This window comes from Monodelphis domestica, chromosome 3, assembly GCF_027887165.1.
Source record: "Monodelphis domestica isolate mMonDom1 chromosome 3, mMonDom1.pri, whole genome shotgun sequence".
In the NCBI taxonomy this organism is placed as follows: domain Eukaryota; kingdom Metazoa; phylum Chordata; class Mammalia; order Didelphimorphia; family Didelphidae; genus Monodelphis; species Monodelphis domestica.
This window is the reverse complement of record NC_077229.1, coordinates 474,222,870-474,250,138: the sequence shown is the minus strand read 5'-3', so window position 1 is coordinate 474,250,138 and position 27,269 is coordinate 474,222,870. Positions and strand designations below refer to the sequence as shown.

The 27,269-nt window shown below is 34.5% G+C and overlaps 1 protein-coding gene across 25 annotated transcripts in view; it reads left to right on the top strand.

The window, feature by feature from the left end:
• FAM172A (family with sequence similarity 172 member A) overlaps positions 1-27,269 on the top strand; it is a 560,458-nt gene that overhangs the window by 328,299 nt on the left and 204,890 nt on the right. For 18 of the 25 annotated variants that reach the window (XR_008917892.1, XM_007487298.3, XM_056824637.1 and 15 more), the window contains 2 exons: positions 3,872-3,991; positions 7,887-7,958. Coding sequence is in view for 24 of the 25 variants with exons in the window: in XM_007487298.3 (XP_007487360.1) it covers positions 3,872-3,991; positions 7,887-7,958 (192 nt within the window). In the remaining variant the exon portion in view is untranslated. The remainder of the gene's footprint in view (positions 1-3,871; positions 3,992-7,886; positions 7,959-27,269) is intronic. The other 7 variants (XM_007487306.3, XM_056824657.1, XM_001362485.4 and 4 more) reach the window with 1 other exon arrangement.

The window sequence follows — 27,269 nt, the reverse complement described above, 5'->3', positions numbered from 1 at the left end:
TACAGGAGCTAATTAACCTTAGAAAATAATTACACAAATATGCAAATGTTGTTTAGATAATTCCGTGTGTTATCAGCTCAGGTAGTCCATCATAAATGCAGACCTCGAAATGCCTCTGTGTTAGAATCTGGTAGAGTTGATAAGGCTTTGGTTACTGCATCACTTCTGCTTGGTATTTAACCATTAATGATGACAATCATGCATTAGTAAATTCAACCTGTCCTCTGAAGGCATCAGAATTCCACTCTTTTAAGTCCTCTATGCATTTAGCTATCAGGATGCCCCAATGGTTTGGACTACTTAATACCATTTGTATTTTTTGTATACCAATTACATTATATTCTTCTGAAATAATCTAGCTTTAGATATAGAGTTAATCAATGTAAAAATACCACCTTTGAAATGAAATCCATATGCAATCCTTAGATGGTAGATTCTATATATTTGTTATGAACAAGATATAGATTTTTCATATTGGTATTTTTGGCAGTAAAATTATTCTGGTAATAATTAAATAATATTGATTTTTTTTTGTTTGTGTGGTTATCTCATCTACTGATGCAGATCTTCAAGTCTTGCTATTGCCTCCCACCCAAAATCATCATTTTCTGCCCAGCCTGGTGAAGAACCTTTCTAAACTTAATTAGTCCAGTGCTAGGACAATAGACATTCTGCCTAACCCCAGGCATCTAGTTCAACTCTTAAAAGCTTCTTAGTTATGTATTGCATTATAGCACATTTATAACATACTATTCTGCTTACCTCCTCCCAGAGAGGGGGAGAGAATTTGGTTCATAAAATGTCAGAAAACAAATATTAAAAATTGTTTCTCTTTGAATTTAGGAAAAAAAATTTTTTTAAGTTTATTAGCACTATAGTTTATACTCTGCCAGCACATAGCCTTTGAGAACATCTGTATACTATGAGGAAATATCAGGCAATCAGTAAGCATTTATTAAGTCCCTACAATGTTCTAGATGCCAGAGTAGACACAAAAGTGAGATTTATGCTGCCCTCCAGTTCCTTACTCTAATATTCATAACATTATTCTAATAGGAGGATATATACACACACACATATATAAATATATACATATATATACATCTGGGCTATGGAAGAAGATAATACATTGTTTTTCCAGCATAGTGGTACTGTTAACTTAAATATATAAGAATTCTTTAATATGTATACACACATAGATGAATGATTTTTTTTTTGTTCTGAGAAAAGGACATGTGAAATTTAAAATTGTAAACTAGAATCAATAGGTGTGGAATTTAAAGCTATACTCTGTATTGATGAATATATATCTCTTTAAGCATTTGTTTAAAATATTTATTGTTGGAAGTGGCAAAAAAGAAAAATAATGACCTCTTTGAATGACAAACTTAGCACATTCATATGGAAATATTAATAGAATAAGTAAAATGGAATAAAAATAGAACTTCCTGAAGAGTGAAGCTCTCTATAGTGTCAGGTTTTCCAGATAGCTGAAGCTTTGTCTCAGTGACTATAATGAAAAATTTAGCCATTTTAGATGAGAATCTCAAAAATATATTATACATTTTCTTGCCTACTTAAAATGAAACTATAGTAAACATAATTTAATCTTTTTTGATTGACACTTGGTCATCATTATGAACACCAATTGTTGTACTGTTTTGATACTAGAATATTTTTTTGAATGATTGAAGTGTGTAAAAAAAAGGCTCTAACTTAACTAGATTTCATTTTGGAGAGGTTTGTTTTTTGTATAAAAATATATTGAAGATTTATTGATAAAATTCTCTTTATTCACACCTTTAAGAATATATCTAATCTTTAAAGTCATGTTGATCTGTACTTCAACATAATAGATCCCAATATTAGTTCTTATTAACTAGAATCTATTATTAATTACTGACTTTGTATCATATTCCAATCCCATAATTATAATTGCCTGGTGAGATGGTACTGTGAAAAGAAATCTGGATTTTGAATGAGAAAACTTGAATTTCAATCCCAGTTTTGAAACTTTTGTTATATTTATAACCCTGAGCAAGCTATCTCATTTCTCCAAGCCTTGGTTTTGTCATATGTTAAAATGAGTGCTCTCGGAAAATACAGACTATCTTTAAGGTCCCTTATAGCTCCACACATATAGATTTGGGGTTCTGCTCAAATCCATAAAAGCATGTAAGATCATCTAAAACTATCTAAAGGATTGCTAAATCTCAATTCATATGAACAATTTTCTTAGGCTGGAATGAGTTCTCATGGGTTCTACTGTTTTTCTGTATTGCTTTTAACTTTTCAAAATCAAATTCTTCAGTACCTTTTAATATGTTTTTTTCATTTCATGTGTTGGGCTTTGATACAAGTAGATAACTTAATATCAGCCTTATGCCTTCTAAATGAGGTCTTTCTTGCTCCCATCTGCTAATTCTCTCCCTGCCAATTGCCTTCTATATATTCTGTATATATTTTGTATATATGTTGTATGTGTATACATCCATCTATGCAAGTAAATACACATGTTAGTGTCATTCCAAATAACATGTAAGCTACTTGAGGATAGGATCTGTTTTATTTTTCTATTTTTTATCTGTAAATGGTAATAAAAATATAATGCCTTACAGAGATATTATGCCAAAAAGGTTATGAACCTTTGAGCATTATTTAAACATACTCCATATTTTATTTTTAATAACCCTTTTTGCATTTGAAAAGGCTAATCACCCTATTTATAGATAGGACACTGGATATGTGCTCTACAGAATATTCAAAGTTATTTTTTTTAATATGTCACATACACATTCCAAAGGTGGCTGATACCAAATAAAATACAACCAAGAAATCAACAGTTCATTTTTCTTTAGTTAATTTTAAAGTTACCCAGATAATACTAAGAACAGAATTTCATCATGTTTCATTTTAGATCTCAGCAATTTTTGTAAGGTTAACTATTAAGGAACTCTTTGCTATATTACTTAATTTGGAGTATTAATAATAAGATATGTAAATATATAGGGAACATATTAAAATAGAAATAACAATAAGAAAATCATATTACAGAAAGCTCCCATATTAAAATAAATGCTACATGACTTTGAGTTGGGGAGATTATAAATCTCTAAGTTTGTCTTGTGTAAACTTCCATTTTTAAAGGAAGTTATATTTAGAAATTTAAGGAATAAAAGAACATTATTTTTAAATAATCAAAATGAAATGTATATTAATCAGGTAATCTTCAACAAAGTGAAAAACTTCAGATAGTAAAATAAAAGTATTGCTAAACTCATGTTAAACTCATTTTTCATAGAAAAGTTGGGTAAAAATTAGTCATTGCTATGATGTTTTTCTTAAATACTGTATATCAAGAATATAATTTTCTCTAGATTCTTCCTTTACAATTTTATATACTTTAAGAGAATGCTACAGATTTCCTCACCAAGGTGACTTTATTAATTCCAATTTTTGCACAGGATTGGAAAAATGGACCCTTGTAATAATGAAATAGAATGCTCTATTTTGTAAAAGAAGAGTCCCTAAATAACTAATAATATTTGAAAAGGCTTAAGATTTTATGAAAACCTTGCATATTAAATTAAATAATTTATTAGAATTATAACATTTGTTTGTTTTACAGCTATAGATTTCAATGGATTATAACTATCATATTTTATGCCATGTGACAATAGTTTGATTACATTTTCCTCAAACACCTGCTATTTTCCTTTTACTTAGACTTCTGTTATTTTACAATAAATATATTTATGGTTTCTTTGAACAAAATATATCAACAAATAATTAGACTAGCATACACTGACTTTCAGAATACTGTGTTAGTAATTGGATATCATTTATAATCATTTTCACATTCCCTCTTTAGGACAATGGCTCTCCTGAAGAACATTTAATCTATGTATGGGATCACTTCATAACTCATTCTGCAGCTGAGAACACATTTTTTGTTGCTCACAGCTATGGAGGACTTGCCTTTGTTGAACTGGTAAGCACATACTCAGATTTTACTCATAATTTCTATATAGTTTTATTTTTAGGGCATCATCTGTTTCTTTAAAATATTTTGCAATGACTATAAGTAAAACATTTCAGGTACAAATGTATTCTCACATTTAAGAGACATTTCCTTTGGTAAAAAACAGCCTTATAAAAGCATTCTAATAACTTGATTTTAAATTAATTACCTACTTATTTTCTACATTACAATGCATCTGTGGTTTTTACAGTATATTTTATGTGTATACTTATTTAGTAAGTACTTTAGTAGTAGTATATAACCTATGTTACAAACAGTGTAATATAGTAGTCTGAGGAATGTCTTTAAAGCCAACAAGATTTGGATTCAAGTACTACCTCTGGCACATGCTGTGTGACTCTGAGCAAATTACTTAACATCTTGGTACTCCAAACTACTCTTGAAGACTCTTAAGTTGCCAGTCTGCATCAGAGGGAAGTTCCACATTGATATTCCCTACAGTAATTAAATCACTGGTCTTGCCCCCTTCCCACCCACCCTCCAAAAAAACTCAACCTTTATGATATTTTTAAAACTAAGAGGACTTCAGAACTAATTGGTCATTTCTCTTCAATTTATTAGAATCCAAATAATTTAATATTAAACATATTTGAAAGATTGGCTTGAGTCATCTGTACTTTAATTACAATGAACATATGGAAATTGGTCATAAAAATCTTTGCATTAAAAATAATCTGATTTTTTTGAGTTAAGGTATTATCCACTGGTTAAAAATATTTTTTCCTCAATTATGTCTTTTATTGCAGGTTTATAAGGGCCATACTGAATGTGATATGAACTCTTTACAGTTTTAAATATATTATATATACATATAAACACATATATGTCTATATATATTGTTATATGTATATATTAAAGTAATGCCACTCCTAAAATCACATTAATGCAAAATTATTAATGTCTATATCAGTGAATTTTGATATTAAAAGTTATCACTACAAAATAATGAATTTTGACTGATTCAAACCCCCCCCTCAAATTTGGAAACATATTTAAAAGTTTAGAAATGTAGATGGCTGTTAAATAAATGTGGAGTTTATGTATACTAAATTGTTTTGGAAATTAAGTATATTCCAGTTGCCATTTCATCTTCCTTGGTTTAATTTCTCATACTTTTTTTAGGAGTGAAAGAGCTGACACCCGAGTATAAGGTTGTTAGTTGACATGTTTTCACAAATATTGAACTACAAAATCCCTACAATAATTGTATGTTATTTCCTCAAATGATTTAAATTACCATTTGTTTCTAAGGACCCTTTAGTGTCCCAAATATGTACATTATAGCATTTATTGACATATGCAACATCATAGTTTTTAACATATGTATTGCTTATGCAGTAGTTTTATTACATTAACAAATGTCTTTTTAAATGCTTCATGTGATCTTTAGTGTAAATATCATATGCCTTTTCTTATTAGCTAGCTATGAGTTTTTAAATGTAATGCTAGGAACATAAAATTCCACTTAATTGTAGCTAACATGCCAACCTGAATCTGCAAAGTTAATAAAACACCTAAATCTGAAAAAAACCAACAACCTTGAATTACCATTGTAAGTAGTTTTGTTTGTATTCAAGGTAACCTGAAGACTTTTTAAAAGATAACCCCAAATTCTGGGTACAAACTATTTGTAATTTTAACTTATTTGGGACAATTTTGATAACAGACCTGACATGGCAAGGGTAACAGATGATGAGTGTGTCATTGCTATTTTTCCTGTCTCTCTCGTCACACTGGTGGATAGTTCTCTACTTTTGTTCTACTTTAATATAAAGCACACAGATGTTTCAGAACAAGACTTGACTTTTGACCTTGAGGCTATTAAGGTCAGGGTCCTCAGGGCCTGTGAAATTATCACAAGCTGAGCTAAAGTTTTTCTCCATCACAGGAAGTAACCAGTAAGTAAGAAGTTAAAAAGGAGCTTTGTCAAAGAGACAAGATGGTCTCAGTAAGGGTCAGCTTCTGTAGTCTGCTGTCTCGGCAGGAGGTGCATGCATGGGAGGAAGAATATAATATAACCACTGGCACATCACATATCTGTCATGCAAAATGAAGGCTGAGAAGTATATTTAATGGAACATACCTTGTTTATCTCTTAAAAAATTTAATGATATGATCACCCCAATTTCAGATATATGTGTTTTAAAGCAGCCTAACTTTTACATGGGGCTGAAGATCTGACTAGTAATAACTAAACAGAATGCTCTGTTTTGTAAAAGAATGTGCCCTCTAAAATAACTAATAATAGTTGAGTTTTACATTTTAAAAATATTTTGTTAAATATTAAATAATTCTCTTTTATATATTCTCAATATAAAATAGGAGCAGAGTCACTGTAGTTGGAATTTTTGAAAATACTTTTTATCTTTTTGTTTGTTTCGGTTTTTATGAGAAGAATACTATAAGAAATTTCTTTACATAGATTCAATTTTGAAGTTTCATTTGTGGAAGAAAATGAATCTTGAACATTGCAATATAAATGTTCTTGGGGCTTGTTTTAGATATTTGACTTAGTAGCTTACCAACAAAATTAGACCATAAATTGCTAAGATGACTATTAAGTCATGCCTTTCTCAAGAAAATAGTGCTGTGAAATATTTTTAAGTAGGGAGGATTTTATGCCTAGATATGCACACATTTCTTATGAAATACAACATACATTTATGGTTTAATATCTGAATATATGGAAGCACCCTTACAAAGCTGCATAAGTGCACATTTTCCTTACATTTTTAGGACATGGATTGTAGCAGAAATGGTTAAAAATGATATAAAATGTTAGAAGTAAAGTTTCAATATAAATGTAATTATTTATATTATTTATAATTTAAATTACAGATACTAGTAGATCTGTTGCTGAAATCCATCTTTCCATTTCCTAACTAAAATTGCATTTAAGTGTAGTATAAAAATAAATGGTCAGGTAATAGATACCTAAAGGTGAATTGCTTTTTAAATAGAGAACACTAATCATAACCATAGATCTTACTGCTTTTCCTAATTGCTGCTTTTGAAAACTGAAATTATTCATGAACATGATGTAAAATTTCCCTAAAAGAGAGTATATTGTAACTCAAGATTTATTTTCAAAAGCAGCATTCTGTTTGCAATGGTAAATTATGATGCTTGTTCAGCTCCAACCTCATAAAAACTTTATGCAGTTTGCTATAATAAAAAAAATTGAGGTAGAAAGTATGACTCTCAATGTTTTCATTCTCACCAGGTTGTAGCTACTCACATTTCACATTCCTAAATTTAAGTTTCTAAAACTTTTAGTGTTATTAGTGAAAATGTCTGTTGATTAGACAATATAGGGAGAGCATCTTATTCTCTCTTCAGTCTAATTAGGTCTTTAAAAGCAGGGAGATGAACTATTAACCAAAAGATAATGACAAACCTTAAATCATAGTGAACTAACAAAAAAGGCCCAAGATCCTTTCCAACTCCCAACCCAGCTCTTATGTTCTTTTCTGAATTCTCAGATAAAGCCTAAATAAAACATTTTACTTAATAAGCTATCTTGAATCAATTCTGAAGCCATGATTTTCTGATTTAAGAAGTTAGTTTTTTACTTAGTGAAAATGTTAACCATAATTAGTGCTGTGTTTTTGCCTAGAATGTTTTGCTCTAGAAAACATTTTTGTCTTGGAAAAGTAAATTGTCATAGGAATGAATTATCCCATATAAGCACAATTCCCCACATTAATCAAGGAATAAAGCATCTATTGCCTTTATAAGTAGCTTTTATCTTGCATTAGTGATTGAAAATAGATGCTCATTTGGCAGAAATTAACTTTCATTAAGTAGAAGCCAATACAATTGTTGTGCTTTATCTCTGTCTTAGACACATCTGATGGAACAGACCCCTGTTGCTTCATTGTTTGCTGTTTCTGGGTGCCTTACCCACTTCTTAGAAGTAAGCTGGTCAGTTTGATAAAATTGAATAACCTTAAAGTATTCTAAGGTTGTAGAAATGAATTTGATAGAAATACTAAAGCCCATATACTATCTCAGACAGTCTCCTGCTGTCAGTGAATTAATTTCACCCAAATTTCTTTGCCCAAACAAGGACCTTCAGATATTATAAATATACCTGATCCTGCTTTAAGTCATAAGCCGGGCTTGGGGGGGGTACTATAAATAACATAAAACAAAGCTTTTCTTATCATTTTCAACAAATTTCCCCCTTCCATGGTGTTTTCACAAACAAATAGCCTCAATTCGCTTAAAAAATGTGTGAAAACTGCCCCTTTTTAAAGTGTATCTCTATCCACTTTTGATTTTGGTTTCTTCATGCTTGTCAGCACTTGATTGGCACCTCACTTGCATGTGAATCGAGGACTAGAGGGAACTCTTTTAGTGCCATTGTTCCATACTGTGATCCCTGGCCTCCAGGCAGCCTAAGCTGCCCTTTAGTAGCAAGATGGAGGACTGTTTTCTGGCCATAGTTGTGTGAGGACACATTGCCTTAGTCAACTGTGATTCAGTTTTTCAAAATTGCCTATAATGTGATTTGCATTTCTACTAGAGCAAAAACTGAAGTTAGCTAAAATAGGGAGAAGATTGGGGGGGGGGTATTTTTACCTATAGAGACAGAAGATAAATGTAACCTTAAAACAATTAATATTAAATTGTGGCTAAAAGAAACAAGTGAAGTTAATATTTGGTGAGTATCTGCTTAATATTATCCTTATAAATAGCCAAGCTGCATAATGTGGACATATGTATATTCATATGTATATGTTTGTGTGCATGTGTTTGTATGCCACTGTGACATCTAGAGTGTTAGAGAGAATAGAGTTAAAGAGAATGGAAGCCCAAGAAATGTAGAATTTGAGGCAATTATTATGATATTTAATGGGGAAAACACTTTAAAGATCCGATATTTGAAGTAGTTTCATATTTTTTAAACCTGATTTACTTTAATTTCTTTTATGCCTTAAGAAAATGACCAATTCACTGTACAGAGTGGAAGCTATTATATATTAAGCTATCTTGTTCATTAATTGATTTTTGTCTACATGTATGTCTTCTTTCCCAATCAGATTTGTAACCTTTAGGGACCTTAGAAAGCATAGAGCCCAACCCACTCAATTTGTACAGATGAAAAGACTGAGACTCAGCAAGGTTAAGTGACAGCTAGTTAGTCTACATCAGAGATTCTAAACTTGAGGCTCTGTACACCTTGTTTTTAAAAATATTGCAAAGTGTATATTTCAATATCATTGGTTTCCTTTGAAATCCTAAATATTTTATTTTCTTCATTTTAAACATTATTCAGAGCGGTCTAAAGGCTTCACTAGATTGCCCAGGGTGGGTCTGTGATACAAAAAGGTTAAGAACTCTTGGTCTAATTAGTGATGTAGCTCTGATTTGAACCCAATCCTTCTGGTTCCAATTCTGTTGTTCTCTCTATATTATAGCAACTATATCTCTTCTTTATGATATCTAGCAGAGCACTTTGTAGGGTTGTCTTATTCTTGAAGCTCAGTCCCATATTATCAGCTCTCATGTCTCTTATAGATGTCCCTTAGATATTTTATGGTCACCAAAACAGAATCCATAATCTTCCAAAACCCTCCCCTCTTTATAAATTCATAATTTCTGTTGAAGATCCCCATGTCTGTTTGGTAAGCTCAAGGGACATTCTAAAATCTTCATTTTTTCTCATCCCAATTGTTGTCAAGTCCACTCTCCACAAGTTGGCTCACACTTTGATCCCTTCTTTCCAGTGTTCTAGGAATTTATTCCCCTCCTCCCACTCTGCAGCTAAATTGAGGTCCTCTTGCTTTTATTTACACACCCACACACACCCCAGCTCCCAAGTTACCTCCCATCTACCCTCCCCCAACACTCAAACTTGGCTGCCTCCCTACTGGTATATACTCACAACTTCCATATGTCTGCTTCTTATGATCTCTGGTTTCAATCACCACTTATAAAGCTCCTCCACTTGCTAAATACCAAGGCTACAAAGAGACAAAAAGGCAATCCCTGCCCTCCAGGAGCTTATAGGGAGACTGCAGGCAAACAGAGACAAAGCAAGCTGTACACAGCATAAAGAAGGCAATAACTAAAGGAGTGAAAGAGTTGGAATGAAGATGAGCTAGGGAAGACTTTCTGTAGAAGGTGGGAGGTCAGTAGTTGGAGCAGAGGAGGGAGTGTTCTAAGCTTGGGGGACAGCCAGGGAGATGGTGTCACCTGCTATGTGAATCCTTTCTTAATGTCCCTTTCCTCCCCTCAGATGTTGCTCCTCCTAGACCCCAAACAACCTTGTTTTCACTTTGCATCTTTTGTATATAATTTTAGATGGACCTGCTGGTTCCTTCATTCAGTTGTAATCTCCTGGAGGAAAGGGGCTATTTTCACTTATTTCTGTATCCCAGCATTGAACACAGTGCCTGGCCCAAAATAAGCCCTTAATCAATGCTGATTGGTTGATCAATTGACTGAAAGTCAATGATTGAAGTAGCTTCTTAATAGGTCTTCCATCTTCCAGTCTCCTCTAATCCATTCTCCACACAGCTGCTGCCAAAGTGATAGTCCAGTCCTGATAGTACCTGAAGTACAGCTCTGACCATTTTACTAACTCCCCAGCTCAAACAATTCTAGTGACTTTCGCTTGCCCTTGGCTAGAAAATAAACTTCTGTGGCTTTGTATCCCCTTCACAGTTTGTTTCAGACTCCCTTTGCAGGTTTGCTTCACGTTATAGGCCAGCCCTGTTTATTATTCTCCAGGAACAATACGCTTCCTCTATGCCTTGGCACAGGTGACCATTCCTATCTCAACTACATTCCCTTTTCACCTCCACTTCATAGAGTCCCTGGTTTCTTTCAGATTTCAGCTTGTATCACTTTCCAGCATTTGGAATGAGACCCAAAGGGCTATCAAACCATATGCCCTCTTGCCCCCAAAATACCACTAGATTTGCAACCCAAAGAGATAAAAGAAAAGAGGAAAGGATGTATTTGTGGAAAATATGTATAGCAAATCTTTTGTGTTGACAAAGAATTGTAAACTTGAAGGGATATCCATTAATTGGGAAATGGCTAAATAAGTTGTGACATATGATTGTGATGTTATACTATTGTGCTATAGGAAGTTGGGGATGGTTTCAGAAAAAACTTGTAAAGACTTGTAAAGTGTAAACTTGTAAAGTGAAGTGATTAGAACCAAAAGAACATTATACACAATAACAACGGTATAGTAACAGCAATTGAAAACAGAAATTGAAATGAAGATTTAACTACTCTGATCAGTACAATGATTCAAGATAATTCCAAAGGGCTCATAATGAAAAATGCTCTCCACTGCCAGAGAAAAAACACTGATGAACTCTGAGTACAGATGAAATGCATTTTTTTCACTTCTGTTATTTTTCTTGTTTTTTTGTTTGCAAAATGGCTAACATGGAAATATGTTTTGCATTACTTCAAATGTGTAGTATCATATTGCTTGCCTTCCCAATGGGTGGGAGAGGGGCTGGAGAGAGCAAGTATTTGAAGCTCAAATTAAAAAAAAGAATGTTAAGAAATAAATTAGTTGAAAAAAGTTTAAAATATTATCTCCTACAGGAAGCCTTTCTAAATTTTCCCCAGTTCCTAGTACACACTCTCCAGAAATTATTTTGTCTGTATTTTGTATTTATTTTTGTTTACATGTTTTCCCTATATGAATACAAGCTTCTTGAAGGTAGGGACAGTTTTGAGTTTTGTCTTTGTGTTGCTAGTGACTAGCACGTGGTCTGAAGCATAGTAGATACTTAAGAAATGTGTGTTGAATTGCATTAAATGGAATTGAAATACTCACACTTCCCTCTGAAGAGGGATAGCCTTCTAATGAAAAAGAATTGAGAACCAATCAGTATAGGGTATTGTACAATATGTAGGTTACTTTTCACCATTAGTGCAGATTTTAGAATCTAACATTCATGGCATTTACAAATGATTACTCTTAAATTTTTTTCTATGATGAAGTCTTTAAGTACCTAAAGTATAGAAAATGGTAGACAGACTCCCCCCCCTCCCCCCCCCCCCCCCCCCCGCAGCATTATGCTACACCTTCACTTTACTCAAGTTAGCCATTCAAGCCATCTTCCTGCTGCCATTGCCCCTATTTCACCAGTATACACCAGATCATTCTTAACCTTCTGGCTATTTTACCACCTCTGCTACCATGTACTATTGTCCTCCCTGCTCTGCCACATCTAACATGTTAAAATTAATTATTGAGATGACACCCATATTATCCTGAAGAAGAGCTTTCTAACCCAAATCAATTAATGGTGAAATTATAGTACCCTGTACCTAATATATACTTAATAGATTTTTTTTAATTGGAGGAGTTTTTTTGTACTCCTTAGATTCTTAGGGGTGATGTCCCCTATCCCCACTCCCAAATTAGTCTACCAAGATATAAAGTACACGAAAACAATTTTGTTTAGTAGCCTACTGATATATATATATATATATATATATATATATATTCCAAACTCCTACCTTACCATTTCACCTTTGCAAAGTGTTTTAGACTCAATTGGACTCAGTAAAATAATGTGACATCCCTGGGGATGAGGAAAGCAGGTTGTCATGTGCACAGTGAATATATGAAACCAATTAATAGTAAATCTCTGAAGACATGGGACCTTTTGTACAATGTTTGTACATAATGGATGCTAAGTAAATGTTGACATTGATTTAATGATAATGTCAGTTTGAAATAATTTGAGAAAGCTCAGAATAAAAACAAAGAAAAGACAAGTATTTAATGAATATGTTTACATGACTATATACAACAAATGCATTCCTAAAAAGTAAAAATTTTAATGTTAGAACTCAAGTGAGATTTCAAATATGTAGAAAGGACTCATAATCTAAAGGAACTCTATTAAATTCCTTTTGAAATCTAAATTATACCCTAACTATCTTTTGTTTCTATCTTTTATTCTCCATATCCCCAATTCGTTACCAAGTCTTATTGAGTCTTCTTTTGAAACATCTCTCATGTCTGTCCTTCGTTTTCTATTCCTTCCTCTATTTATCCAGTCCAGACATTATCATTTTATGCCTAGATTTCAATAACAACTTCCTAACTAATCTCCCTGTCTCCAGCCTCCTCTTTTATATGTTTCAGTCAGTTCTAGTCAGACCCATTTCCTTAACTGCCCTGCTCATGCTTATCTTGCTCCTTGATGATGCAGATCTTTCTTCCTGGAATATCCTCACTGTCTCTTTTTCATCCAGCAAAATCCCTCCTATCTTTCAAAGCCCTAAGCCAAGTTTTGCCTCACTCAACAATTCAATTCGTTGGCCATTTATTAGGTGCCAATTTTATGCAAAGCTGTCTGGGATTGGCAGAAGAGTCTGTTGCAGGATAGCAAGCAGGCACTATGCTCACCCTTGCCAAGGTGTATGGGGAGATCAGTCCCTCCCTCCTCTGAAGTCTGTACCTCCATGAAACATCATATTCCCTATCAGCATAGGAATAAAAGTAGTGCATTTACATGTGCCCTTAGTTTTGTTTTTATTCACCAATTTATCAAAGATTCATGCTTCACAGATGACCAGTCCTTAATTAGGGTGAGATGTAGCTGTCTTTGACCTCACAACGCAAGTTTTTCCATTTCTTCCCAGAAGGTAAATTTATTTTAGTCTTTTGTAGTCCCATACTGACATAAAGGATGAAATATCTATAGGAGAGGATAGTGTGTAGAGTGATTCAGTCTTTGTACCTTTATACTTTAAGGAGACTATTTCACAGATATTATCTCTGGCACCCCAATTTTCAGTCTCTATTTTGGCCCTTCTTGCATTTTAGATGATGAGTAAACATGGTATTGATTCTTGTTTCTGGTTCTAAATCTTTCCACTGAAGTTCTTGGATATCTTAATTAGTAGAGGCATGGTAGTATTGTGAGTTTGAGGCACTGATAGAAGCCAGAGATCAGTCTCATCTGCCTGTTCTACCAAACTAGAGCTGCAGTAATTTCCAAAGTGAATCAATGCATGATAAGTCTTTGCTACTGAAGTGAAAGTACAACTTATACCATAACTCAATATACATATAAATGTTATCCCAATTTTTATTTTATTTTAAAATTTTTATAATTTATTTATTTAAAATATTTTTCCATGGTTACATGATTCATGATTCCCACCCTGCCCCTTCCCTCCCTGCTCTCGGAGCTGACAAGCAATTCCACTGCATTATACGTGTGTCATTGTTCAAAAACTATTTACATATTATTCATATTTGCAGTAGAGTGATCTTTTTAACATTAAAACCCTAATCATACACCCATTGAACCAGGTGATCAATCATGTTTTTCTTCTTTATTTTTGCTCCCACAGTTCTTTCTCTGGATGTGAATAGCATTCCTTCTCATAAGTTCCTCTGGATTGTCCTGAGTCATTGCATTGCTGCTACTAGAAAAGTCTACTACAATTGATTGTGCCACAATTTATCAGTCTCTGTGTACATTGTTCTCCTGGTTCTACTCCTTTTACTCTGCATCAACTCCTGGAGGTCATTCCAGTCCCAATGGAATTCCTTTAGTTCATTATTCCTTTCAGCACAATAGTATTCCATAACCAATAAATACCACAATTTGTTCAGCCATTCCCCAATCGAGACACCCCTACCCCAATTGTTAAAAGAGAGGAAATGTATGGAATCTCCAGTGAGTTTGACCTCTTTTCCTGACAAAATTCTATAACATTCTACTAAACATCTAGTAAAGGAAGCACAAATCACAAAGAACTGGCATAATTTCATCAATAATAGACTGTGCCAAACTAATGTTATTCCTCCCCTACCCTATTTTTTTTAAACTCTTACCTTCCATCTTAGAATCAATACTGTGTATTGGTTCCAAGGCAGAAGAGGGGTAAGGGCTAGGCAATAGGGGTCAAGTGACTTGCCCAGGGTCACACAGCTAGGAAGTGTCTGAGGCCAGATTTGAACCTAGGACCCTCCCTCTCTAGTCCTGACTCTCAATCCATTGAGCTACCCAGCTGCCCCCCATTTTTTTAACACAGTTACTAATCTGGTAGACTAGGAAATCTAATAGATAAAGTTTATTTATCCTTTTTATAAAGCAAAAAGCATATAATAGAATATCTTGTACTATGCTATTGGAATAGAAGCAGCAGTATTGTTTAGGTGATAGAACAGTTTCAGTGAATTTGAAACTAAAGCAGTCAGATTCAAAAAGTAGTCCTTAGTGGTTCAATGTCAAGTTGAAAAGAGTTCTTTAGTGGAGTGCCACTGGCATCGTTGTTTGGTCCCTTACTATTTAACATTTTCATCAGTGGCTTGGATAAAGGCATTGATAGTATCCTTGTCAAATTTGAAGATGACACTAAGCTAAAAGGGTTAGTACACACATTCAGTAGTAGTTTCAGGATTCAAAGAGATCTAATCAGGCTAGATTATTGAGCTAAATCTAATAGGATGAAATTTAATAGACATAGGTCAAGTATTACACTTGGGTTGAAGAAATCAACTTAAAAAATACGAGATGGGAAGGCTTAATTTTAAAAACCACCAATTTTTATGAAAAAGATGTGGATTTTGGTGGATTGCAAACTCAATATTACACAGAAGTATGAAAGAGCACCCTCCCATCCCCCCAAAAAAAGGTAATGTAATGTTGGTCTATGTTAAAATCATAATAGCTTCCAGGGGAAAAAAGTAATGATGGACCCTCTGTTTTGTTCCATGGTTACTACAATCTAAAGTATTATTTTTGATTCTGAGCCATATTTTAGGAAATACAATGAAAGTGTTAATCTTTTAATAATAGGAATGGAATAAGTTCCTAATATGTGCCATTCTAACATTTTCCCATAGTCTCCACTCAGCCGAGGCTTCCTTCTACATATTCTGACATTATATGGAAACCAAATGGGCACAGTTTGTAGGATCATAGAATTAGGAATGAAAGGGGCCTTAGGAATCATCTAGTCCAATCAACATTCTCATCTTACAGGGAAGAAGTCTAAGGCTCTATTCTTCACTCTTGCTACATGACTGGCTCACATATGACTATAAAATAAACGTGTTTAGCAGGGACACAAAATGTTCAGAAAGTTCACAGAAGGGGAAATCATCACCAGCTGAAAGTTTCTTTTGAAATAAGATTTTAAATAGAAAACTGATACTTAAACCAGCTCTGAAAAAATTAATAACTTGAATAGAGATGCATTGAGGGCACTGAGAAAGATATATGTAAATAGAGAAAAGAATCTTTTTTCTCTCTCAAGCCAAGCAGATACTAACTTATTTAATAAATTCATATTTCAGAGGAATTGATTTCCACCATTGGGGAAATGGAAATAACAAGAATTTCAGAAAGAAGTAGCCATGGCATTCTAAAGTTTGTATAGGAAACGAGGATGTGAATGATACATACTCCGTCAGGTTCCCTTTTTCTTACGAGCATGAATTTCAAGGAATTCAAAGAAAATATAGGTAAGGGATTCATGACCTGGTTAAAAGGCAAATCAACCAAAGAGAGATTTGTGTTTCTTCAAAGAAAAATGATGATACAAACACAAATTATTTAAATGAAAAGTAAAAGGGAAGATAGTTACTTTTGGAAGAGCTCCCTGCACTATTAGGAGCTCTTCAGCAAGCTTAGATTTTGAAAGGACACACATGGAAGATGAAAGTTAAGACAAACAACTAAGGACACATACAAAAGAATGGTACAACCACCTAGGAGCCCAGGAACGTGAAAGAGGTGAACAGTAATAAGTGTTTTGTTTTAGCAATGTTGAAGGGAAGAAGAAGATCAAAGAAGTGATAGAATTGTTTTTGTTTTTGTTTTTGTTTGGAAGTGAATGCAAGCTTTTACTCCCATTTACTTCTATTGCAAGAGCTTTCTGACAGATTGTTTCTATCTCCATCACTTAGAATCTCTAGCTTTTTAAAAAGGTCTCAGGTTAGGTTCTAATTCCTATAGGAATTCTTTCCTGATCCTCATAGTTATTAATCTCTTCTCAAATTATCCAAAATTTACTTACCTGATTATACATTGTATTCTCCTGTAGAATGTAAACTCAATGAGGACAAGAACTGTTTTCGTTTTTGTCTTTGTAGCCTTAGACTTAATCTTGTTCTCAGCAGACAATAAATGATTCTTGAATTGGATTATCAAGATTCTATAAATTTCATTGTCAACAGCTCCCTCTCACTGTTGAAGGAATTGAACTAACTAAATTTCCATTTTCTTTCTGTTTTCTTTCTTTCGGACAATGATGTTCAGATAGGGAAGGTTAGAATAAAAATGATTAAGAGGGAATTGAAAACCAAGATAAGTTAGATGATAGTAAGAGAACATCTGACTTCATTCAGATGTTCAGAGAAATTCAGAGAAATTACTCCCAGGGCATTAAATCAATTTGCCAGAAACATATATATATATATATATATATATATATATATATATATATATATGTCATTGGTTTAGAGTTATAAGAATCTACCTTCTTTCCCCTTTCTGAAAACTGAGGATATTTATTCTAGAGAATTCAGTTCAACAAACTTTTGTTAAATTCTTCTTATGAACAATGTGCCATGCATAAGGATATAAGGGGGGGAGTCCTTGCTCACTCTAAGAGTTTACATACTATGGAGGAATACATGTTAATACAAAGTAAATACAGTAGACAGTAGGGCCCCCTTATCTGCAGTTTTGCTTTCCGTTGTTTCAGTTATCTGTTGTCAACCCAGGCAGCTGGTGGTATCCCTACGGCAATGGTCTGCCCCTTGTAGATCATCTCTTCTGTTGCACTTTCATTTTTTAAGTAGAGTTTTGTGTGTGTTTGTTTGTTTTTTTTGGCAGGGGGATAAGAGACCATGAAGCACCTAGCTGAGTGGCAGGAATAGGAAGAAAGAGTACATATATATGTGAGCAGGCAGGTGTTCCCTTATATTCAAGATTTCAGCCATCTGTGGTAGTTCTTGGAATATGAAGTCTACCCCTCATATACAGAACTCTTTTGTAATTTGAGCAGGAAGAAAGCATTAAGAAAATGGAAAAGAGAACATGTTATCATGTAACTTATCAAGAAGGGAAGGGAGGTGAATTCTTCTCAGCTTGTTGATGTTGACATAATTCTCAAATAAATCCTTAAAGGAATGGTGATCATCACAATGACTGGGTTCATTGGAAATATATTATTCCAGAATCACATTTTCTTTTTTAACTAGGTCAAGGTAATATGATAGATACAGTACTTGGATTTCACAGTATTTTACAAATAGTACATGCTTAATTGATTAATTGAATTAACATTTTACTATTAAATGTGACAACTGGTCATCTTATCCTTTTGGATTAAATATAAAGTTGTAAACTAGATGACAAATTTATGACTTACGTAATGGTGCCATGGAGCAAATGCTGCTGTTAAATGTAAAGGTAGTGGATTTGAATCTAGGCTAAACTTGTATTAACCTTTGACAAATCATTTAGCTTATTCAGAATGAAGGAGTAAGATTAGATGTCACCTTGTATATGGAGATTAATAGATTAATGTTAATCTGGAGAGCTCTCTGGTGGAGTGTTCCAACTTGCCTTTGTTCTGTTCAACATTACTTTTATAAATTGAATTTAGATAAAAATGGCATACTTATTAAATTTCCAAATGACCCCAAACAGGGAATAATGGCAGATCATTTGGATTATGTGATGAGCACAGTTAGGGCACTGAGGCATATCTAAGGCAGAATTGATAAGGCATGCCTGCATTTTTGTGAAGGAAACAGCAGCAAGTTGAAAACCATTCCTCTTGTCCCCAGTTCTATAGAAGTCAAAGAGATTCCAACTTCAACTTACAGTTAAGGAAACCTTCCTAATAGTTAGAACTATCCAGAAATGTAATTGACAGCCTCTGTAGTTAGTGAGTTTTTTGACTCTGAAGACTTTTTAAAAAACCCTTGCTTTCTGTCTTAGAATTGATTCTAGGTATCTGTTCTAAGGCAGAAGAGTGGTAGGAACTAGACAGTTGACGTTAAGTGGCTTGCCCAGGGTCACACAGCTATCAGTGGCTATATATGAACCCAAGTCCTCTCAGCTCCAGGCTGGGCTTTTCTCTCCATTGAGCCACCTAGCTGCCCCTGCCTGAAGGTTTTTAAGGGAATAATGGCTTTCCATTTGGTGAGAATTCTATAGAAGCAGTTGGGTGTTAAAGTAGAGAGAGCACTGGCTTAGAGCCAGAAAGCCTGAGTTCAATGGCTGCCTCAGATACTTACTACCTGTATAACCTTGGGCAAATCTGCTTCAGTTCCTCAATTATAAGATAAGGATAATACATTAACCTCCCAGGGTTGTTGTGACAATCAAGGAAAATAATGTTTGTAAAGCACTTAGCACAGTACCAGGCACATAGCAAATGTTTCCTTCCTTTTATAGGAAGGATTTATTCTTCATGTACAGTTTAAAGTAAATAAGTGATTCTCAAAGTGTGATCTTGGGACCCCTGGAGATGCCAAGACCCTTTCAAAGGGGTCCACAAGGTCAAAATTATTTTCACAATAATAATGACATTTTAATGTCTAATCTTAAGATTTTATATAAACTGATGTATCTATGTATATATCACTCATAAAGAAACGTTGTTCGGGGTCCTCAATAATTTCTAAGCTTGTTAAATAGTTCTAAGCACAAAATGTTTGAAAACCAGGATACTAAATGAAATGTTAATTTTTTTTTTACAATTGTGAAATCTTACAATGCTTTGAAATTGAGTGATGTATTCAAGGAATAGCAGATAGTCTGGCTGGAATGTGAATGATGGGAAGGAGAGTAGTGCAGAATAAATCTAGACAACAGATTGGTGCCATATTGTAGAAAACCTTGAATGCTGGGCAAAGGAGTTTTGTCTTTCATTGGCAGGTGGTGCTATGTTGTAAGAGGTGAGGTCCTAATTATGCCTTTTCTCTCTGAAACATCTAAATACTATAGACATATTGTCATCCAACAAATAGATAGTCTATAATGAAGAATTTAACAAATAATGACATTTTATGCCCTTTAATTTTAATTTTTTTGCACTTATAACCTCTATCCTCAACTAGATAAAAATGATAAGGCACATGTTTTATATTTCTCTTATATACCCTTTTGTCCCTATATAATAGATGGTCAATAAGTACTTATTGACTAATTGATTGTATTCATCCAGATGTTATAGATTAGACAGCAGTGGGCCAAGCCAGATTTAGAAAGACTAGAAAAAGGAGTCTAGGCAACAAGACACAACTTGAAATAGTTTTTTAGAAAAGGAACTATATTTAAGGTCAACAGATTAATGGGCTTTTTGCCATTTACTACCTGTGTGCAAGTTTGTGAGCTAAACCAATCAGCTAATTAACAAGTGTTGCCAGGCACTGTGCTAGGCACTAGAGTTATAAGTTTTAAGAATGAAACAATCCCTACTGGGAAGGAGCTTGCATTATAGTGGAGGGGATGCCAGGTACATGGAGAAGAATATATAGCATAAATATAAAGTGGATAGGTACAAATAAATGTAAAGTAATTAAACATAAGGAAGGTTTGGACAGAAGGCACTCCTGCAGAAGTTGGTATCTCTGAAGTGAATCTAAAGGAAGAGAGGGACTTTATAAGTAAGGGAGGGAGAAGTGCTTTCTTCTGGGAATGAGAAATATCCTAAGAAAAGGCATCTGCACTAATAGGAGATAGAGTTTTGTGTGTAAGGACTGGAGAGAAAGCCAGCTTGGCTGGATCACAGTGTGGGCAAGACAGTTAATGTCTAATAAAACTAAAAAGTTAGGTTAGGAAGAGTTACGTTTTATCCTAAAGGTAGTAGGAAGTCAAAGGAGTTGGTAGAGTAGAGGAGTCATGTGATCAGATCTTTGATTAAGGAAAATTACTTTGGCCTGAGCAGAGAGAGGCTCCACTTACTCAGCCATTAAATGAGGAGGTTGGCCTGGAAGCTATATCCTGTCCCTTTTTTACTTGGAAAAATTATCATCTGGCTTCCTGTGTGGAGGTGTGGTGTGGTTTAAACTGTGGAAGCAAGATGGTAGAGTTGTCATGGAGGAATTGACACAGATGTGACACTGTAGGAGGCCTCAGGAACTGTAATTAGCCGATGATATAAATAAGTTTATCCCAGAAAAGCCAGAACATGCCGTTGCTGGAGGTGTAGGTATGCAGGTAGTCTGTGGAGATCTGGTAGCAGGTACTGAGAAACTCACTCTGGGGAGCCTAGAGTTTGGAAGTAGGAAATCGAGATCCTAAAGGTACTGGGATACAAACATGGACTCGGCGATAAAGTAAGAAGGCCACAACCTAGTTCCCCAGGAAAATTGAATAAAGAGAAAAATGATAATTATGGGAGAATGAATAAAACAATAAGCATTCATAAAATTTGTAAGTATCGGGCAGTGCTCTGGGGATAACACAACAAAAATGGAATCTTTGCCTTCATGGAGCTTATACTTTATAGGCAGAAACTTAGCGTAATGTTTTTTCAACTTAACCTTTGTTTTAAAGTATGAGTCTAGGACTGACCCAGGGCAAAAAGGTAGAAAGCCATTTGCTAGAGAACTGAGATGCTACCATCAGAGTGGAAGCAGCAACAAAATGGATTCTGATTCTCAACTATCATTCAGGGTAGTATGTTTCCCCTGCCACCAAAGGTTAAAATTGGTTTCAGAGATTGGCTTTAGTCTAAATTTAGAACTGAGAGTTAAGCAGCTACCATTGCCAAAGTTGGAGTAGAGTAGGTGTCTTTCTGAGCCTTTCTGAGTGCTGAAAGGCATACAGTTTAAGCATATTTACCACACCTGGCCTTGGGTTGCAGTAAGGCAGAGCAATTCAGAAGAGGCCAGTAACAGTAACGTGGCTAGCATAAAAAGTCTAATAAATACCAAGTTTTAGCATAATTTTTTGGTGCAAAGAGTTGTAACCAACAGTGTAGCAACTCTAATAAGGAGTTATGAAAGAACTCTAATGGCAGAGAATAGGCATAAGAGGAAACAGAATGGTTTCCAAGTCAACCCTCCTGATATGACATCTTTGAGTTTGGCATAAGCAAAAAACCACCCAGGAATATATTGTAAATCTATTCACTTGAACAATATTTGAAATCTATCCCAAGACAATAACAACAACAAAAAAACAACAAACTCTTATCTGAAGGAATTCTAATCACTACTGAATGACCTGTTTTACCAGTCTGTGGTCACAGCCCTATCTATAGCCTCAGCAATAAAAATGATATTGGCTGTGTTGGTAGAGCAAGAGTTCTTAGGTTTAGGAATTATTTTCTGTACTGTTTGTCTCAGTGGAATTCAAAGCTGATCAAGCATGCAGCAAATATTTATTTACTAACACTTGGAAGAATATAGAATATAGAAGATAGATAGCAAAAACACACTTAGTGCTTCAAAAACTACAGAAGAAGCAGGCGCACATTTTCTGCATACTCATAGTCTAGTTGCAAAGATTATGTATACATTTGTGAAATATGACACTAGAAGATGGTTTTACCTGAGCTAACTATTAAAGTCTAAAATTTTGTGATAGAGGGAATAAGAGTACAAAACTTTCTACAGAAGGCATTAAGGAAAGAAATAAAATGTTCACAGAAGGCTACATGGAGGAGGTGGAGCTTAATCTTGGCAATGACAGATTCATTGATGCAGCAACATTCATTAAGCACTAATTATATCAAGAAGACACAAGATAAAATGCTGCCTCAGACACTTACCCATTGACTTGGGCAGGTCACTTTTAACCACTCTGTGCCTCAGTTTCCTCATCCATAAAATGAAAGGATTAGATTAGATGTCCTTTAATGTCCTATATAACTCTAAATCTATGGGCCAATGATCCTACAAGCTTGCTAGCCACAGCAGATAAAAAGATAAGTAAGATATAGGGCCCTATTGGTAAGGTTAACAAAAAAAGAAAAGAAAAGAAATGACAAATGTTGGAGGGGCTTTGGGAAAATTGGTATATTTATGCACCATTGGCATATTTAGGAATTGGTCCAGCCATTCTGAGTTTTTGTTTGTTTCTTAACATAATTTGGAACTATGCCCAAAGTTACTAAACTATGAATGCCCATTGACCTAGATATAATACCATTAGTCCTCAAAGAGATCAAAGAAAGAGAGAAAGGACCTACACATTAAATATATATATATATATATGTATATATATATATATATATCCAATCTTTTTGTGATAACAAAAAACTGGAAAATAGAAGGTGCCAATCAATTAGGAAATGGTTGAACAAATCATGGTATATGAATGTGATGAAACGCTATTTTGAGAATAAGAATAAGGAACAATTAAGGGGATGATTTCAAAGAAACCTGGGAATACTTGTATGAATTGATGCAGAGTGAAATGAACAGAGCCAGGATAACAATTTATAGTATAACAATAATATTATAAAAATGAAAAACTTTGAAAGATTTAAGAAATCTGATCAATACAATGACCAGTCAGCATTCCAGAAGACTGATGAAAAACAATGCTACCTATCTCCAGAGAGCAGTGATTAAATATGCATAGTAAGACACAAGTTTTTGGGCATAGCCAATATGGGCATTTATTTTACTTGATTATACATATTTATCAGAAGAGGGTTTTCTCCCATTAGGGGGTGTTAGGGTCCGTTTAGGGGTCCAAAGGCACAGAACAGACGATGCAATCTGCACAGAGAGGTAGTTTATTGTAACACACTTCACACGTGCAGGGAGGAGCCCAAAGGGAGTTCCTCCCCGAAGCAACTTTCAAGGCAGGCTTATATACCCAGGTCAATACGGTTATCACACAGGGTTCTTTGGCCTAGGAAGGGTGTTTATCTACGCCGGTTTGTTGGCCTAGTTCCCTTTCAGGGGAGGGTGGGAAGGAGAAAAGATAAATGCTTGTTAATTGAAAAAAATAAAATTTATAATAAAAATAAGATAATATACCTGTCCACAAGGAGTTTGGGGCACATAGGAGATGTAATTAAATTCAGTTGAAATTAGAAGCAAATGAGGCAGCTAAGTGACTCAGTGAATTGAAAGCCAGACTCAGAGAAAGGAAGTCCTAAACTCAAATTTGGCCTCAGATACTTTCTAGCTGTGTGATCCTGGGCAAATCACTTAATTCCCATTGCCTAGTGCTTACCAACTTTCTGCCTTGGAACCAATACACAGTATTGATTCTAAGATGGAAAGCAAGATTATTTTCTTTTTAATTTAAAAAAAAAAGAAGAGGAGAGAAAGAGAAGAGAAGGAGCAATAGGAAGACAGGCTTGGTTGAAGAAGTTTCTAGTTGAGGGAATAGTGGGAAATAAGGATAGATGGGATGATGGTCAGAGGGCCTTGAGAACTAGTCAAAGAAGCTGGAATAGGCAGTGATCAATGAGTGATCTTACCTTACTTAGCCTTTCTGATAGCATGTCAGTGTCAAGTTTGATACTCTTTCTATAGGGTAGGTTAATGATTTGAGGTTGTGCTGAATTTCACTGATTCAGTAATTGGCAAAGCCTCCTAAATTCTGGTTTGCACTAGGCCTTGCTAGCTTTAGCGTCAGGTTGAAATGTCATACCTTTCAAGACAAAAGAAAAAGAGTCCTGAGAAGTGACTTTAAGCAAGTTGAAAGATGGAGGATTATTGTAGGATAGTGATTACTTCTAGCTCTCTTGAGAACAGGTAGAAGGAAAAGAGCATAAGTTGCATCATCAGAGAGAGAGAAGTTAAACATGAGCGCACATTTTCTGACAGTTAAGTTGTTAAACACTGTGATGTTCACTTTCCAGCTGATCAGATAGATAGCTTCAAAGATACTAATCGACAAATGCAATAAGAGTTTCATTTAGTCAAAGGGCAGCATTATAAGTACATGTTGTCAAGGCCTGAATCTTTCTGATCTGAACAAATTTATTACTGTTTGTGGAAGGGAGGGAGGTTTCAGATTTCTTCTCCATATGTAACAGTTATCAGGAAAGACCTTTTAAACCCATATGGTTAATTGCCTCCTTAGAAAGCTCAATGAAGTTGTGAAGCAGACAGCAAGTTTAGAAATAGGGCTTGATGCATCATCAGCTGAGAGACAAGGCTATCTCTCCCTATCATAGCTTGGACAAAAGGGAGGTCTTAATCCAGGTACACAGGAAAGATAATTCATAACTTTTCAGAACCTCACAATCTGACTTTGTATGTTTTGCAGGAAATGTTGGTAATCACTGAAAGATCTAGCAAACTAGTATTCAAACCAAAAAAATAAAAACTCAGTCTGTATAAATCATATGTGTATATATGCATATGTGCATATACATGTAGATATTTATTATTTATCCCACTGCTTCTTATGTTAATGTAGATGATTAAAAAATGACTTCTATTTTGAGAATTTCTTCCCTCTCCCCCCAACCTGGCCACCTTATGGTGATTAAAGATTCCACAGCACTTTTTTTTGAAAAGCAATGAAATATCATCTCAGTTTCTCTTAGTTAATCTAAATACTCTGGTATGCTCAAATTTCTCATTGTTTTCACTACCATGTTTGAATTTTATTCTCATATTTAAAACCATTAGATTATACGAATCCAGGAAAATCTTGATATTCAGCAACTTAATACACTTAGCTGTGTCATGTCTTTACAAATTTAAATTTTTTCATCATAATTACTGTGTAAAATTTAAATTAGTATCCAGTAATATAAATATTATATTTTGTGAGATTTATTAAGGATTATTAGAAATCAAGGAATAAAAAAAATACAAAAATAAAAAAACCTCATGCCTAGGACTGATTAGCCCATTCAAAGCTTACTTACTGCATCCTGCAAATGGCCGAGCAGAGAGAGCACGAGACCATAGAAGAGGGAGAGGTAGGCATTACTGCCAGTTAAAATACTAATTGTGATCTGAGATTATAGGGAATTCTGGGAAATACCAAGGACTTCTGGGGATTGAAGTCAAGGGTTCAAATCTCCATTTTTACAACTGTGACTTCTTGAGTTTTCCCCAGCCCCAGGAATTTTCCTTAAATATTAACTTGCAGTTTCTAATATTGTACCATACCAATCATTCGTTTGGTCATGAAAAGACCTGCCAGTCTTTCTTAAAAAGTAAAATCACCATTCAAGACTTCCTTCTCTTCCAGCAGTTCTTCAACTTTCTCTTTATTGTCCTATTCCCCCCTTACCATGTCTCCAGTTCTCTGAAAATGTTCTGTAAAATTCTTAAAACAGTTATTTGTTTAAATGTACCTTTAATTGCCAAAAATAAATGTGGGTAATGCTGGAATAATGGGAAGTAAAATAAGAGCATAGCAACTTAGTGAGGTAAAGAGACAAAAACACTGCCTTTGTAGTCAGAGAATCTGGGTTCAGATCCTGCCTCTGTAATTCATTTATTTGGGCAAGTCATTTAACTTCTTTGAGGCTCAACTCATTCAATGAAAAATGAGAGTTGACCTAGATGACCTCTGAGCTCTCTTCTAGTCCCACATAGTTGATTTTATTATGAATGTAAAAAAAAATTTAAAATCACTAGTGTAGAGATTCATGTGTTGCATTTTTAGGAATTTATCTCAAATTAACTCAGAATAAAATCTAACTTCCAACTTGGACAGTAAAGCAATTGTGTTTTCTACCACCATTTCAGTGGACTCTCCCTACTTAGTTTTTTTCATTGGTTTCCTCTTAAGTCTTATCTAACTTCATTGTTCCAGTTATTCCAACAACCCTTTGAAGATATATCTTACACGGAGAAATCCTATATACAATAGCAAAAAGAATAGTAAGCTGGCCGGGGCTTGTACCATACATTTGAATAATGTTTCAGGTTACTCCTAGATACTTTCTTAGTGCTTTGTAGCTTTTTTTTTTAGCCTTTCTGTCTTAAAATTGACACTAAGTATCAGTCAAGGCAGAAGAGCTGTAAGGGTTAGGCAATGGGGATAAAGTGACTTGCCCAGTCAGGCAGGGAGGAAGTTCCTGAGGTCAGATCTAAAACCAGGATCTCTGATCTCTGGGCCTGAGCCACCTAACTGCCCCTCTTTATATTACTATTATCTGCCACACCTCTCAAGAACTATTTTGTAGACAAAAAGGCTGCCTAGAAGCATTAGATCATAGATAAATTAAGAACTAGAAGCCTCCTCATCTGGTCCAGCCCGCTCATCTTATATATAAAGAAATAGAGGCCAGAGAGATCACCCAGCTAATAAACTGCACTGCTGGG